Source organism: Toxotes jaculatrix, chromosome 19, assembly GCF_017976425.1.
Source record: "Toxotes jaculatrix isolate fToxJac2 chromosome 19, fToxJac2.pri, whole genome shotgun sequence".
Lineage (NCBI taxonomy): Eukaryota > Metazoa > Chordata > Actinopteri > Toxotidae > Toxotes > Toxotes jaculatrix.
In genome coordinates this window covers 6,476,099-6,493,905 of record NC_054412.1, presented here as the reverse complement: position 1 = coordinate 6,493,905, position 17,807 = coordinate 6,476,099, and the positions used below count along the sequence as shown (strand labels likewise).

At 31.6% G+C, this 17,807-nt stretch overlaps 1 protein-coding gene across 1 annotated transcript in view; it reads right to left on the bottom strand.

The window, feature by feature from the left end:
- Positions 1-17,807, bottom strand: part of eif2s1b (eukaryotic translation initiation factor 2, subunit 1 alpha b) — a 38,781-nt gene that overhangs the window by 20,079 nt on the left and 895 nt on the right. Inside the window, exons 2-7 of the mRNA XM_041064242.1 lie at positions 16,738-16,980; positions 15,979-16,058; positions 15,577-15,728; positions 15,271-15,377; positions 15,055-15,152; positions 14,771-14,914 (exon numbers count right to left, since the gene is read on the bottom strand). Of these exons, the coding sequence (XP_040920176.1) occupies positions 14,771-14,914; positions 15,055-15,152; positions 15,271-15,377; positions 15,577-15,728; positions 15,979-16,058; positions 16,738-16,978 (822 nt within the window). The 5' untranslated portion in view covers positions 16,979-16,980. The remainder of the gene's footprint in view (positions 1-14,770; positions 14,915-15,054; positions 15,153-15,270; positions 15,378-15,576; positions 15,729-15,978; positions 16,059-16,737; positions 16,981-17,807) is intronic.

Here is a 17,807-nt window from a genome sequence, read left to right as displayed (position 1 = left end):
TTATGACATTTCGAGGTCAAAAAATTTTTTTGACTTTTTTTGGCAGATTTTGACGCCTTACTATACTATGACGTTTTTTATGACATTTTGAGGTCGAAAAAATTTTTGACTTTTTTTGGCCGAAAAAAACGCCTTACTATACTATGACGTTTTTTATGACATTTTGAGGTCGAAATTTTTTTTGACTTTTTTTGGCCGAAAAAAACGCCTTACTATACTATGACGTTTTTTATGACATTTTAAGGTCGAAAAATTTTTTGACTTTTTTTGTCCGAAAAAAACGCCATACTATACTATGACGTTTTTTATGACATTTCGAGGTCAAAAAATTTTTTTGACTTTTTTTGGCAGATTTTGACGCCTTACTATACTATGATGTTTTTTATGACATTTTGAGGTCAAAAAATTTTTGACTTTTTTTGCCCGAAAAAACGCCATACTATACTATGACGTTTTTTATGACATTTCGAGGACAAAAAAATTTTTGACTTTTTTTGGGAGATTTTGATGCCTTACTATACTATGACGTTTTTTATAACATTTTGAGGTCAAAAAATTTTTTGACTTTTTTTGGCCGAAAAAAACGCCTTACTATACTATGACGTTTTTTATGACATTTTGAGGTCGAAAAAAATTTTGACTTTTTTTGGCAGATTTTGATGCCTTACTATACTATGACGTTTTTTATGACATTTTGAGGTCGAAAATTTTTTTGACTTTTTTTGGCCGAAAAAAACGCCTTACTATACTATGACGTTTTTAATGACATTTTGAGGTCGAAAAAATTTTTGACTTTTTTTGCCCGAAAAAAACGCCTTACTATACTATGACGTTTTTTATGACATTTTGAGGTCGAAAAAAATTTTGACTTTTTTTGGCCGAAAAAAACGCCTTACTATACTATGACGTTTTTTATGACATTTTGAGGTCGAAAAAAATGTTGACTTTTTTTGGCCGAAAAAAAACGCCTTACTATACTATGACGTTTTTTATGACATTTTGAGGTCGAAAAAAATTTTGCCTTTTTTTGGCCGAAAAAAACGCCTTACTATACTATGACGTTTTTTATGACATTTTGAGGTCGAAAATTTTTTTGACTTTTTTTGGCCGAAAAAAACGCCTTACTATACTATGACGTTTTTTATGACATTTTGAGGTCGAAAATTTTTTTGACTTTTTTTGGCCGAAAAAAACGCCTTACTATACTATGACGTTTTTTATGACATTTTGAGGTCGAAAAAAATTTTGACTTTTTTTGGCCGAAAAAAACGCCTTACTATACTATGACGTTTTTTATGACATTTCGAGGTCAAAAAAATTTTTTGACTTTTTTTGGCAGATTTTGACGCCTTACTATACTATGACGTTTTTTATGACATTTTGAGGTCGAAAAAATTTTTGACTTTTTTTGGCCGAAAAAAACGCCTTACTATACTATGACGTTTTTTATGACATTTTGAGGTCGAAAATTTTTTTGACTTTTTTTGGCCGAAAAAAACGCCTTACTATACTATGACGTTTTTTATGACATTTTGAGGTCGAAAAATTTTTTGACTTTTTTTGGCCGAAAAAAACGCCTTACTATGCTATGACGTTTTTTATGACATTTTGAGGTCGAAAAAATTTTTGCCTTTTTTTGGCCGAAAAAAACGCCTTACTATACTATGACGTTTTTTATGACATTTTGAGGTCGAAAAAAACGTTGACTTTTTTTGCCCGAAAAAACGCCATACTATACTATGACGTTTTTTATGACATTTTAAGGTCGAAATTTTTTTTGACTTTTTTTGGCCGAAAAAAACGCCTTACTATACTATGACGTTTTTTATGACATTTTGAGGTCGAAAAAAATGTTGACTTTTTTTGCCCGAAAAAACGCCATACTATACTATGACGTTTTTTATGACATTTTGAGGTCGAAAAAAATTTTGACTTTTTTTGGCAGATTTTGAGGCCTTACTATACTATGACGTTTTTTATAACATTTTGAGGTCGAAAAAAATTTTGACTTTTTTTGTCCGATTTTGACGCCTTACTATACTATGACGTTTTTTATGACATTTTGAGGTCGAAAATTTTTTTGACTTTTTTTGGCCGAAAAAAACGCCTTACTATACTATTACGTTTTTTATGACATTTTGAGGTCAAAAAAATTTTTGACTTTTTTTGGCCGAAAAAAACGCCTTACTATACTATGACGTTTTTTATGACATTTTGAGGTGGAAAAAAATGTTGACTTTTTTTGGCAGATTTTGATGCCTTACTATACTATGACGTTTTTTATGACATTTTGAGGTCGAAAAAAATTTTAACTTTTTTGGCCGAAAAAAACGCCTTACTATACTATGACGTTTTTTATGACATTTTGAGGTCGAAAAAATTTTTGACTTTTTTTGGCCAAAAAAACGCCATACTATACTATGAAGTTTTTTATGACATTTTGAGTTCGAAAAATTTTTTGACTTTTTTTGGCCGAAAAAAAAAAAACGCCTTACTATACTATGACGTTTTTTATGACATTTTGAGGTCGAAAAAAATTTTGACTTTTTTTGGCCGAAAAAAACGCCATACTATACTATGACGTTTTTTATGACGTTTTGAGGTCGAAAAAAATGTTGACTTTTTTTGCCCGAAAAAACGCCATACTATACTATGACGTTTTTTATGACATTTTGAGGTCGAAAAAAATTTTGACTTTTTTTGGCCGAAAAAAACGCCTTACTATACTATGACGTTTTTTATGACATTTTGAGGTCGAAAATTTTTTTGACTTTTTTTGGCCGAAAAAAACGCCTTACTATACTATGACGTTTTTTATGACATTTTGAGGTCGAAAAAAATTTTGACTTTTTTTGGCCGAAAAAAACGCCTTACTATACTATGACGTTTTTTATGACATTTCGAGGTCAAAAAAATTTTTTGACTTTTTTTGGCAGATTTTGACGCCTTACTATACTATGACGTTTTTTATGACATTTTGAGGTCGAAAAAATTTTTGACTTTTTTTGGCCGAAAAAAACGCCTTACTATACTATGACGTTTTTTTATGACATTTTGAGGTCGAAATTTTTTTTGACTTTCTTTGGCCGAAAAAAACGCCTTACTATACTATGACGTTTTTTATGACATTTTAAGGTCGAAAAATTTTTTGACTTTTTTTGTCCGAAAAAAACGCCATACTATACTATGACGTTTTTTATGACATTTCGAGGTCAAAAAATTTTTTTGACTTTTTTTGGCAGATTTTGACGCCTTACTATACTATGACGTTTTTTATGACATTTTGAGGTCGAAAAAATTTTTGACTTTTTTTGGCCGAAAAAAACGCCTTACTATACTATGACGTTTTTTATGACATTTTGAGGTCGAAATTTTTTTTGACTTTTTTTGGCCGAAAAAAACGCCTTACTATACTATGACGTTTTTTATGACATTTTAAGGTCGAAAAATTTTTTGACTTTTTTTGTCCGAAAAAAACGCCATACTATACTATGACGTTTTTTATGACATTTCGAGGTCAAAAAATTTTTTTGACTTTTTTTGGCAGATTTTGACGCCTTACTATACTATGATGTTTTTTATGACATTTTGAGGTCAAAAAATTTTTGACTTTTTTTGCCCGAAAAAACGCCTTACTATACTATGACGTTTTTTATGACATTTTAAGGTCGAAAAATTTTTTGACTTTTTTTGTCCGAAAAAAACGCCATACTATACTATGACGTTTTTTATGACATTTCGAGGTCAAAAAATTTTTTTGACTTTTTTTGGCAGATTTTGACGCCTTACTATACTATGATGTTTTTTATGACATTTTGAGGCAAAAAATTTTTGACTTTTTTTGCCCGAAAAAACGCCTTACTATACTATGACGTTTTTTATGACATTTTGAGGTCGAAAAAAATTTTGACTTTTTTTGGCAGATTTTGATGCCTTACTATACTATGACGTTTTTTATGACATTTTGAGGTCGAAAATTTTTTTGACTTTTTTTGGCCGAAAAAAACGCCTTACTATACTATGACGTTTTTAATGACATTTTGAGGTCGAAAAAATTTTTGACTTTTTTTGCCCGAAAAAAACGCCTTACTATACTATGACGTTTTTTATGACATTTTGAGGTCGAAAAAAATTTTGACTTTTTTTGGCCGAAAAAAACGCCTTACTATACTATGACGTTTTTTATGACATTTTGAGGTCGAAAAAAATGTTGACTTTTTTTGGCCGAAAAAAAACGCCTTACTATACTATGACGTTTTTTATGACATTTTGAGGTCGAAAAAAATTTTGCCTTTTTTTGGCCGAAAAAAACGCCTTACTATACTATGACGTTTTTTATGACATTTTGAGGTCGAAAATTTTTTTGACTTTTTTTGGCCGAAAAAAACGCCTTACTATACTATGACGTTTTTTATGACATTTTGAGGTCGAAAAAAATTTTGACTTTTTTTGTCCGAAAAAAACGCCTTACTATACTATGACGTTTTTTATGACATTTCGAGGTCAAAAAAATTTTTTGACTTTTTTTGTCCGATTTTGACGCCTTACTATACTATGACGTTTTTTATGACATTTTGAGGTCGAAAAAATTTTTGACTTTTTTTGGCCGAAAAAAACGCCATACTATACTATGACGTTTTTTATGACATTTCGAGGTCAAAAAATTTTTTTGACTTTTTTTGGCAGATTTTGACGCCTTACTATACTATGATGTTTTTTATGACATTTTGAGGCAAAAAATTTTTGACTTTTTTTGCCCGAAAAAACGCCTTACTATACTATGACGTTTTTTATGACATTTTGAGGTCGAAAAAAATTTTGACTTTTTTTGGCAGATTTTGATGCCTTACTATACTATGACGTTTTTTATGACATTTTGAGGTCGAAAATTTTTTTGACTTTTTTTGGCCGAAAAAAACGCCTTACTATACTATGACGTTTTTAATGACATTTTGAGGTCGAAAAAATTTTTGACTTTTTTTGCCCGAAAAAAACGCCTTACTATACTATGACGTTTTTTATGACATTTTGAGGTCGAAAAAAATTTTGACTTTTTTTGGCCGAAAAAAACGCCTTACTATACTATGACGTTTTTTATGACATTTTGAGGTCGAAAAAAATGTTGACTTTTTTTGGCCGAAAAAAAACGCCTTACTATACTATGACGTTTTTTATGACATTTTGAGGTCGAAAAAAATTTTGCCTTTTTTTGGCCGAAAAAAACGCCTTACTATACTATGACGTTTTTTATGACATTTTGAGGTCGAAAATTTTTTTGACTTTTTTTGGCCGAAAAAAACGCCTTACTATACTATGACGTTTTTTATGACATTTTGAGGTCGAAAAAAATTTTGACTTTTTTTGTCCGAAAAAAACGCCTTACTATACTATGACGTTTTTTATGACATTTCGAGGTCAAAAAAATTTTTTGACTTTTTTTGTCCGATTTTGACGCCTTACTATACTATGACGTTTTTTATGACATTTTGAGGTCGAAAAAATTTTTGACTTTTTTTGGCCGAAAAAAACGCCTTACTATACTATGACGTTTTTTATGACATTTTGAGGTCGAAAATTTTTTTGACTTTTTTTGGCCGAAAAAAACGCCTTACTATACTATGACGTTTTTTATGACATTTCGAGGTCAAAAATTTTTTTGACTTTTTTTGGGAGATTTTGATGCCTTACTATACTATGACGTTTTTTATGACATTTTGAGGTCGAAATTTTTTTTGACTTTTTTTGGCCGAAAAAAACGCCTTACTATACTATGACGTTTTTTATGACATTTTGAGGTCGAAAATTTTTTTGACTTTTTTTGGCCGAAAAAAACGCCTTACTATACTATGACGTTTTTTATGACATTTTGAGGTCGAAAAAAATTTTGCCTTTTTTTGGCCGAAAAAAACGCCTTACTATACTATGACGTTTTTTATGACATTTTGAGGTCGAAAATTTTTTTGACTTTTTTTGGCCGAAAAAAACGCCTTACTATACTATGACGTTTTTTATGACATTTTGAGGTCGAAAAAAATTTTGCCTTTTTTTGGCCGAAAAAAACGCCTTACTATACTATGACGTTTTTTATGACATTTTGAGGTCGAAAAAAATGTTGACTTTTTTTGGCCGAAAAAAAACGCCTTACTATACTATGACGTTTTTTATGACATTTTGAGGTCGAAAAAAATTTTGCCTTTTTTTGGCCGAAAAAAACGCCTTACTATACTATGACGTTTTTTATGACATTTTGAGGTCGAAAATTTTTTTGACTTTTTTTGGCCGAAAAAAACGCCTTACTATACTATGACGTTTTTTATGACATTTTGAGGTCGAAAAAAATTTTGACTTTTTTTGTCCGAAAAAAACGCCTTACTATACTATGACGTTTTTTATGACATTTCGAGGTCAAAAAAATTTTTTGACTTTTTTTGTCCGATTTTGACGCCTTACTATACTATGACGTTTTTTATGACATTTTGAGGTCGAAAAAATTTTTGACTTTTTTTGGCCGAAAAAAACGCCTTACTATACTATGACGTTTTTTATGACATTTTGAGGTCGAAAATTTTTTTGACTTTTTTTGGCCGAAAAAAACGCCTTACTATACTATGACGTTTTTTATGACATTTCGAGGTCAAAAAATTTTTTGACTTTTTTTGGGAGATTTTGATGCCTTACTATACTATGACGTTTTTTATGACATTTTGAGGTCGAAAATTTTTTTGACTTTTTTTGGCCGAAAAAAACGCCTTACTATACTATGACGTTTTTTATGACATTTTGAGGTCGAAAATTTTTTTGACTTTTTTTGGCCGAAAAAAACGCCTTACTATACTATGACGTTTTTTATGACATTTTGAGGTCGAAAAAAATTTTGCCTTTTTTTGGCCGAAAAAAACGCCTTACTATACTATGACGTTTTTTATGACATTTTGAGGTCGAAAATTTTTTTGACTTTTTTTGGCCGAAAAAAACGCCTTACTATACTATGACGTTTTTTATGACATTTTGAGGTCGAAAAAAATTTTGACTTTTTTTGGCCGAAAAAAACGCCTTACTATACTATGACGTTTTTTATGACATTTCGAGGTCAAAAAAATTTTTTGACTTTTTTTGGCAGATTTTGACGCCTTACTATACTATGACGTTTTTTATGACATTTTGAGGTCGAAAAAATTTTTGACTTTTTTTGGCCGAAAAAAACGCCTTACTATACTATGACGTTTTTTATGACATTTTGAGGTCGAAAATTTTTTTGACTTTTTTTGGCCGAAAAAAACGCCTTACTATACTATGACGTTTTTTATGACATTTTGAGGTCGAAAAAAATTTTGACTTTTTTTGGCCGAAAAAAACGCCTTACTATACTATGACGTTTTTTATGACATTTCGAGGTCGAAATTTTTTTTGACTTTTTTTGGCCGAAAAAAACGCCTTACTATACTATGACGTTTTTTATGACATTTTAAGGTCGAAAAATTTTTTGACTTTTTTTGTCCGAAAAAAACGCCATACTATACTATGACGTTTTTTATGACATTTCGAGGTCAAAAAATTTTTTTGACTTTTTTTGGCAGATTTTGACGCCTTACTATACTATGATGTTTTTTATGACATTTTGAGGTCAAAAAATTTTTGACTTTTTTTGTCCGAAAAAACGCCATACTATACTATGACGTTTTTTATGACATTTTGAGGTCGAAATTTTTTTTGACTTTTTTTGGCTGAAAAAAACGCCTTACTATACTATGACGTTTTTTATGACATTTCGAGGTCAAAAAAATTTTTGACTTTTTTTGGGAGATTTTGATGCCTTACTATACTATGACGTTTTTTATAACATTTTGAGGTCAAAAAATTTTTTGACTTTTTTTGGCCGAAAAAAACGCCTTACTATACTATGACGTTTTTTATGACATTTTGAGGTCGAAAAAAATTTTGACTTTTTTTGGCAGATTTTGATGCCTTACTATACTATGACGTTTTTTATGACATTTTGAGGTCGAAAATTTTTTTGACTTTTTTTGGCCGAAAAAAACGCCTTACTATACTATGACGTTTTTAATGACATTTTGAGGTCGAAAAAATTTTTGACTTTTTTTGCCCGAAAAAAACGCCTTACTATACTATGACGTTTTTTATGACATTTTGAGGTCGAAAAAAATTTTGACTTTTTTTGCCCGAAAAAACGCCATACTATACTATGACGTTTTTTATGACATTTTAAGGTCGAAATTTTTTTTGACTTTTTTTGGCCGAAAAAAACGCCTTACTATACTATGACGTTTTTTATGACATTTTGAGGTCGAAAAAAATGTTGACTTTTTTTGGCCGAAAAAAACGCCTTACTATACTATGACGTTTTTTCTGACATTTTAAGGTCGAAAAATTTTTTGACTTTTTTTGTCCGAAAAAAACGCCTTACTATACTATGACGTTTTTTATGACATTTTGAGGTCGAAATTTTTTTTGACTTTTTTTGTCCGAAAAAAACGCCTTACTATACTATGACGTTTTTTATGACATTTTGAGGTCGAAAAAATTTTTGACTTTTTTTGGCAGATTTTGATGCCTTACTATACTATGACGTTTTTTATGACATTTTGAGGTCGAAAAAAATTTTGCCTTTTTTTGGCCGAAAAAAACGCCTTACTATACTATGACGTTTTTTATGACATTTTGAGGTCGAAAAAAATTTTGACTTTTTTTGGCCGAAAAAAACGCCATACTATACTATGACGTTTTTTATGACATTTTGAGGTCGAAAAAAATTTTGACTTTTTTTGGCAGATTTTGATGCCTTACTATACTATGACGTTTTTTATAACATTTTGAGGTCGAAAAAAATTTTGACTTTTTTTGTCCGATTTTGACGCCTTACTATACTATGACGTTTTTTATGACATTTTGAGGTCGAAAATTTTTTTGACTTTTTTTGGCCGAAAAAAACGCCTTACTATACTATGACGTTTTTTATGACATTTTGAGGTCGAAAAAAATTTTGACTTTTTTTGGCCGAAAAAAACGCCATACTATACTATTACGTTTTTTATGACATTTTGAGGTCGAAAAAAATTTTTACTTTTTTTGCCCGAAAAAACGCCATACTATACTATGACGTTTTTTATGACATTTTGAGGTCGAAATTTTTTTTGACTTTTTTTGGCCGAAAAAAACGCCTTACTATACTATGACGTTTTTTATGACATTTCGAGGTCAAAAAATTTTTTGACTTTTTTTGTCCGAAAAAAACGCCTTACTATACTATGACGTTTTTTATGACATTTTGAGGTCGAAAAAAATTTTGCCTTTTTTTGGCCGAAAAAAACGCCTTACTATACTATGACGTTTTTTATGACATTTTGAGGTCGAAAAAAATGTTGACTTTTTTTGGCCAAAAAAACGCCATACTATACTATGACATTTTTTATGACATTTTAAGGTCGAAATTTTTTTTGACTTTTTTTGTCCGAAAAAAACGCCTTACTATACTATGACGTTTTTTATGACATTTTGAGGTCGAAAATTTTTTTGACTTTTTTTGGCCGAAAAAAACGCCTTACTATACTATGACGTTTTTTATGACATTTTGAGGTCGAAAAAAATGTTGACTTTTTTTGGCCGAAAAAAACGCCATACTATACTATGACGTTTTTTATGACATTTTGAGGTCGAAAAAAATTTTGACTTTTTTTGCCCGAAAAAACGCCATACTATACTATGACGTTTTTTATGACATTTTGAGGTCGAAATTTTTTTTGACTTTTTTTGGCTGAAAAAAACGCCTTACTATACTATGACGTTTTTTATGACATTTCGAGGTCAAAAAATTTTTTGACTTTTTTTGGGAGATTTTGATGCCTTACTATACTATGACGTTTTTTATAACATTTTGAGGTCAAAAAATTTTTTGACTTTTTTTGGCCGAAAAAAACGCCTTACTATGCTATGACGTTTTTTATGACATTTTGAGGTCAAAAAATTTTTTGACTTTTTTTGTCCGAAAAAAACGCCTTACTATACTATGACGTTTTTTATGACATTTTGAGGTCGAAAAAAATTTTGCCTTTTTTTGGCCGAAAAAAACGCCTTACTATACTATGACGTTTTTTATGACATTTTGAGGTCGAAAAAAATGTTGACTTTTTTTGGCCAAAAAAACGCCATACTATACTATGACATTTTTTATGACATTTTAAGGTCGAAATTTTTTTTGACTTTTTTTGTCCGAAAAAAACGCCTTACTATACTATGACGTTTTTTATGACATTTTGAGGTCGAAAATTTTTTTGACTTTTTTTGGCCGAAAAAAACGCCTTACTATACTATGACGTTTTTTATGACATTTTGAGGTCGAAAAAAATGTTGACTTTTTTTGGCCGAAAAAAACGCCATACTATACTATGACGTTTTTTATGACATTTTGAGGTCGAAAAAAAATTTGACTTTTTTTGCCCGAAAAAACGCCATACTATACTATGACGTTTTTTATGACATTTTGAGGTCGAAATTTTTTTTGACTTTTTTTGGCTGAAAAAAACGCCTTACTATACTATGACGTTTTTTATGACATTTCGAGGTCAAAAAAATTTTTGACTTTTTTTGGGAGATTTTGATGCCTTACTATACTATGACGTTTTTTATAACATTTTGAGGTCAAAAAATTTTTTGACTTTTTTTGGCCGAAAAAAACGCCTTACTATGCTATGACGTTTTTTATGACATTTTGAGGTCGAAAAAATTTTTGCCTTTTTTTGGCCGAAAAAAACGCCTTACTATACTATGACGTTTTTTATGACATTTTGAGGTCGAAAAAAACGTTGACTTTTTTTGCCCGAAAAAACGCCATACTATACTATGACGTTTTTTATGACATTTTAAGGTCGAAATTTTTTTTGACTTTTTTTGGCCGAAAAAAACGCCTTACTATACTATGACGTTTTTTATGACATTTTGAGGTCGAAAAAAATGTTGACTTTTTTTGCCCGAAAAAACGCCATACTATACTATGACGTTTTTTATGACATTTTGAGGTCGAAAAAAATTTTGACTTTTTTTGGCAGATTTTGATGCCTTACTATACTATGACGTTTTTTATAACATTTTGAGGTCGAAAAAAATTTTGACTTTTTTTGTCCGATTTTGACGCCTTACTATACTATGACGTTTTTTATGACATTTTGAGGTCGAAAATTTTTTTGACTTTTTTTGGCCGAAAAAAACGCCTTACTATACTATTACGTTTTTTATGACATTTTGAGGTCAAAAAAATTTTTGACTTTTTTTGGCCGAAAAAAACGCCTTACTATACTATGACGTTTTTTATGACATTTTGAGGTGGAAAAAAATGTTGACTTTTTTTGGCAGATTTTGATGCCTTACTATACTATGACGTTTTTTATGACATTTTGAGGTCGAAAAAAATTTTGACTTTTTTTGGCCGAAAAAAACGCCTTACTATACTATGACGTTTTTTATGACATTTCGAGGTCAAAAAAATTTTTGACTTTTTTTGGGAGATTTTGATGCCTTACTATACTATGACGTTTTTTATAACATTTTGAGGTCAAAAAATTTTTTGACTTTTTTTGGCCGAAAAAAACGCCTTACTATACTATGACGTTTTTTATGACATTTTGAGGTCGAAAAAAATGTTGACTTTTTTTGGCCGAAAAAAACGCCTTACTATACTATGACGTTTTTTATGACATTTCGAGGTCAAAAAAAAAATTGACTTTTTTTTTGGCAGATTTTGATGCCTTACTATACTATGACGTTTTTTATGACATTTTGAGGTCGAAAAAATTTTTGACTTTTTTTGCCCGAAAAAACGCCATACTATACTATGACGTTTTTTATGACATTTTGAGGTCAAAATTTTTTTTGACTTTGTTTGGCTGAAAAAAACGCCATACTATACTATGACGTTTTTTATGACATTTCGAGGTCAAAAAAAAAATTGACTTTTTTTGGCAGATTTTGATGCCTTACTATACTATGACGTTTTTTATGACATTTTGGGGTCGAAAAAAATTTTGACTTTTTTTGCCCGAAAAAACGCCATACTATACTATGACGTTTTTCTTGACATTTTGAGGTCGAAAATTTTTTTGACTTTTTTTGGCAGAAAAAAACGCCTTACTATACTATGAAGTTTTTATGACATTTTGAGGTCGAAAAAAATTTTGACTTTTTTTGGCCGAAAAAAACGTCATACTATACTATGACGTTTTTTATGACATTTTGAGGTCAAAAAAAAAAAGACTTTTTTAGCAGATTTTGATGCCTTACTATACTATGACGTTTTTAATGACATTTTGAGGTCGAAAAAAATTCTGACTTTTTTTGCCCGAAAAAAACGCCATACTATACCATGACGTTTTTTATGACATTTCGAGGTCAAAAAAAAAATTGACTTTTTTTGGCAGATTTTGATGCCTTACTATACTATGACGTTTTTAATGACATTTTGAGGTCGAAAAATTTTTTGACTTTTTTTGGCCGAAAAAAACGCCTTACTATACTATGACGTTTTTTATGACATTTTGAGGTCGAAATTTTTTTTGACTTTTTTTGCCCGAAAAAACGCCATACTATACTATGACGTTTTTTATGACACTTTGAGGTCGAAAAAATTTTTGACTTTTTTTGCCCGAAAAAAACGCCATACTATACTATGACGTTTTTTATGACATTTTGAGGTCAAATTTTTTTTTGACTTTGTTTGGCTGAAAAAAACGCCATACTATACTATGACGTTTTTTATGACATTTCGAGGTTAAAAAAATTTTTGACTTTTTTTGCCCGAAAAAAACGCCATACTATACTATGACATTTTTTATGACATTTTGAGGTCGAAAAATTTTTTGACTTTTTTTGGCCGAAAAAAACGCCTTACTATACTATGACGTTTTTTATGACATTTTGAGGTCGAAAAAAATTTTGACTGTTTTTGTCCGATTTTGACGCCTTACTATACTATGACGTTTTTTATGACATTTTGAGGTCGAAAATTTTTTTGACTTTTTTTGGCAGAAAAAAACGCCATACTATACTATGACGTTTTTATGACATTTTGAGGTCAAAAAAAAATTGACTTTTTTTTGGCAGATTTTGATGCCTTACTATACTATGACTTTTTTTATGACATTTTGAGGTGGAAAAAATTTTTGACTTTTTTTTGCTCGACAAAAACGCCATACTATACTATGACGTTTTTTATGAAATTTTGAGGTCGAAAAAAATTTTGACTTTTTTTGCTCGAAAAAAACACCATACTATACTATGACGTTTTATGACATTTCGAGGTCAAAAAAAAAATTGACTTTTTTTGGCAGATTTTGATGCCTTACTATACTATGACGTTTTTTATGACATTTTGAGGTGGAAAAATTTTTTGACTTTTTTTGGCCGAAAAAAACGCCTTACTATACTATGACGTTTTTTATAACATTTTGAGGTCGAAAAATTTTTTGACTTTTTTTGGCCGAAAAAAACGCCTTACTATACTATGACGTTTTTTATGACATTTTGAGGTAAAAAAAAATTTGAGTTTTTTGGTCCGATTTTGACGCCTTACTATACTACGATGTTTTTCCATGACATTTTGGGGTCAAAAATTTTTTTGACTTTTTTGGTCCGATTTTGACGCCTTACTATACTACGATGTTTTTCATGACATTTTGAGGTCAAAAAAATTTTTGACTGTTTTGGTCCGATTTTGACGCCTTACTATACTATGAGGTTTTTTAGGACATTTTGAGGTCAAAAATTTTTTTGACTTTTTTGGTCCAATTTTGACGCCTTACTATACTACGATGTTTTTTTATGACATTTTGAGGTCAAAAATTTTTTTGACTTTTTTGGTCCGATTTTGACGCCTTACTATACTATGACGTCTTTTCTGACATTTTGAGGTCAAAAATTTTTTTGACTTTTTTGGTCCGATTTTGACGCCTTACTATACTACGGTGTTTTTCATGACATTTTGAGGTCAAAAAAATTTTTGACTTTTTTGGTCCGATTTTGACGCCTTACTATACTATGACCATTTTTATGACATTTTGAGGCCAAAAAAAGTATGACTTTTTATATCTTACTATACTATGACCTTTTTTATGACATTGTGAGGTCTTACTAAAGACCTATTTTTGGCCTATTTTGACGCCTTACAGCTGTATGACGTTTTATCACATTTTTAGATCTTACCAAAAAAATCTATTTTTTTGGCATATTTTGAAGCCTTACTTAACTATTTGGAGAGGGGTAGTCTAAAAGAAGGTTACTCTTTATGGGTATCTGTTTTGAATGTAATATATATTTACTGTTAACATGATTTCCTGTTTTTCTGACTTTCTTTTCTGACATTACACTTACCCAATCGGATTGGAAGTGAAAAAATGTGGATCAGTGCATTCCCAATAAACATATATATATATATGGACCCCTCAAAAGCAGCAATAGAATTTAAACCTAAATGTCCTTTTATTTAAAATTCATTCAATAAACAAAAAAAAACCCAAACAAAATTAGAATTCACTTCAGAAACTAACATGCTGAAGCAGTTAAAGGATCAGTCATGTTAGAATATGCGGGGAAACCAGGGATCTGTGAACATTTGTAGTGTGTAAATAATAATAATTCATAGTTGAGATTAAAATTATCGCTGTTAAAGCACACTCAACCTAAGACAACAGACATTTTGAAGAAACTAAATCATAAAAAACACACAGCAAAGGCTTCTCATGATTGCAAAAGTGAAGTCACTCACCTCCATCTGGATGTTAAAGACACCCCTCTTCTCTTCAATCTTCTCCTTGATAGCAGCCATGGCCTGGTTGAGGACAGACAGACCCTCTGTGCGCTCCAGGGTGGTCGTTGTCATCACATAGCGAGGGGGAGCAATCAGGTTGATCTGCCAAGCACAAGACCACATCAGCCTCATTTACACTACATTTCAAACAATGACAGTAGCAGCCTTAAAAAGCCAACATATTCAGTAGGTTCACACACAAAAAAACGGGTGATTGTAGTCGATAAAGGGAAGAATATTACCTTGATGGGCATAGCCTCTGTGGAACAGCTGAGACCGGCCCTCAGAGCTTCCTTGACTGCATCAATGCCCTCATACCCGTAGCACGCCACTTCAATGTCTGCAGGGAAAAGCAAATGTTACTTCATATTTTAAGACCAACTCAGACACTATCACACTACAGCTTTGCTGTTTTGTGCCTAATTAAAGCCACTGCTGCACGAGCAACAACTTTTTACCTGCTCTGATTTTGACAGCCTGCGGAGTGAGTCGCCTGTTGATGTTGTCAATCAGCACACTCCTCTCTTCCTCTGTTAAGTCCAGACCATCCAGAATGGCTGGATCTCTGGATGACGGAAGACATTCAACATTTGATTTGACCTTATCAAATAAAATAATCGTTGATGAAAAGTAAAACTCAATTTGTAAAAAAAAAAAAAAGAAATAAAAATACTGACGTATTGTGACTGTTTGTGGTTTCAAGAGGATGCAGTAAACACAGAATCTAACTGTGAACAGGTTTTTGCTCTGAAATAATAACTTACGATACAGCCTGTTTGAAGACATCATAAGCTCCATATCCTGGCCGCTTGTATTTCTCATCAAAGACCCAGGCAGTGCGCTGGTACAAGCTCTCTAGCTGCTCGTCCTTACTGTAATCCAGCACCTCCGCCACATGTCGCAGGATACTGTATACCTGCACGCACACAACACTTCCAATCAGCCCAGTTCAAACCCACAAAATTGCTGATAGGTTTACAAATAAGGGAGCTTTTAATAATTCAGAGACTTAACATGATTGATGAGAGGCTTTCAACTGCATTTACAATATGTTTTGGCACAAATAAACAAAATTGATCAACACGTGCAATGATGATTTTAATGTTTATGAGGAACAGAAAAAAAACAGACCAAACTTCTCTGAGTGCAACAACAATTTGACTTACAGTTTTAGATTTGGTGAATTTGTCTTCACACTTGATGGCCTCCTCTGGTGAAACTCTTCTTTTTGATAAATCAATGTATCCTGAAGAGAAAGGATCAAAAAGATCAGGTGTCACTATTACTTCAAATATTATTAACTCATCAACTGAGCAACAGGAAATCAATCAATGCCAACGTCAATAGTCATTTCATCAAGTAAAATCTCTGATCACTTGTTGAATAAAGTTTCACAACATGCTTGCTTTTCTATCATTACAAGCCTAACACTGGCATTTTTGCAGCTGGTGTGACTAAACACGCTATTTTCTCTTATCTCTTCTCTTCAGTAAATAATTCAACGACATGAGTTTGTCTTCTGGAAATTTCTGATAAGCAGCTGTCACTACTAATATCTTAGGGTAAACAATTTTTCTAGTTCTCTAACAAAACCTTTTAATGATAATAAATTAACAGTTACTAATATCTTTAGCTGCAGCCCTAGTTGATCACTATGAGACATACAACAATATATCAGTAACAATCACTATTATGAGGGACATTACATCCATATCCTTAATACTTCTACTTTTGCTGCACATTGTGAGAAGACTTCTCTTTCCAGTTTGCAATGTCTTGTGTTTACTTCCATGGAACTCACAGATGTTTACTGTGGATGATCCATCATGTCTATTCCAACAGCCACTTTGCCACTGGCAGCCAAAAGAAAGCGTGCAACCAAACACAGACCCTTGGTTCCCAGGTGCAACTCTGCCTGCACTCACCCTTCTCTTTGTCTACTCGGATGACAACCACACACTCATTGCGGCCTATGCGGATGAGCTTGTTGATGGAGCGGATACGTCGACGCGACAGCTCGCTCAGGAGGATCATGCCCTCGATGTTGTTGTACTCCAAGAGGCTGACGTAGGCACCCATCTCAGCGATGGACCTCACGTTCACCATCACGACATCCTCCACCTCTGGGAACCGGTGCTGGTAGAATCTACAGCTGAGCCCCGGCATCGCTGCGTGGATAGAAACAGTCAGTCAGGGGTTACATATTTAAAGCAGACAGTGTATTACAGGTGTTGGCATAAATCATCCTGGGAAGGGAGTACCATCAGTTTTATACATTATGACCAGTTTGTATGGCATGAAAAGCAAAATTCGACTCATAAAATCAGCAGAATAACGTTAGTACATTGTCTACTGTGTGTCTGGAGGGAGCTTAATAAAGTTTGAGAAAATAACCCTGATGATATGATGGAGATGTAATCTAGGTCATCTGGTTTGCACTTGAAGGCTACATATTTTTTAACTGAAAGCCTGTGTTCCAAACCGAGCCTGTGGACTTCTGAAAGTCATGGGAATTTACTGAGAGAAGGAAATCTTCATCAGGATTTTTTGTGTGTCTCAAGTCCCACAATCTTATCAAAGTGCAATACAAAATTAGTAGCAAGTCCATCTAAACAGATTAATTGTCATTTTCTTTTTTTTTACATTTTCGAAATTGTACAGCTCAGTTATTATTTGTGAATTTGATGATGATATCATCTTGAGACATGGTTCCCAACATGAGGGTCCAGGCCCTCAAGGATTCCAAGATACTAAGATTCATTCACATTTTCTTAGCTCTTAAACCTATTATTAAAACACAACTCATATGGATGGAGTGATCCAACTAAATCGATTAGTTGTTTGGTCTATAAATAATCATAAAACTGTGTCCAGTACAGTTTCCTGAAGACCAAAGTAATCAAATACTTATATAACATATATAATATATAATATATTATAATCTGACAAAGTGCAAAACCAAAGATATTCAGTTTACTATTCAACTGAGACAAAA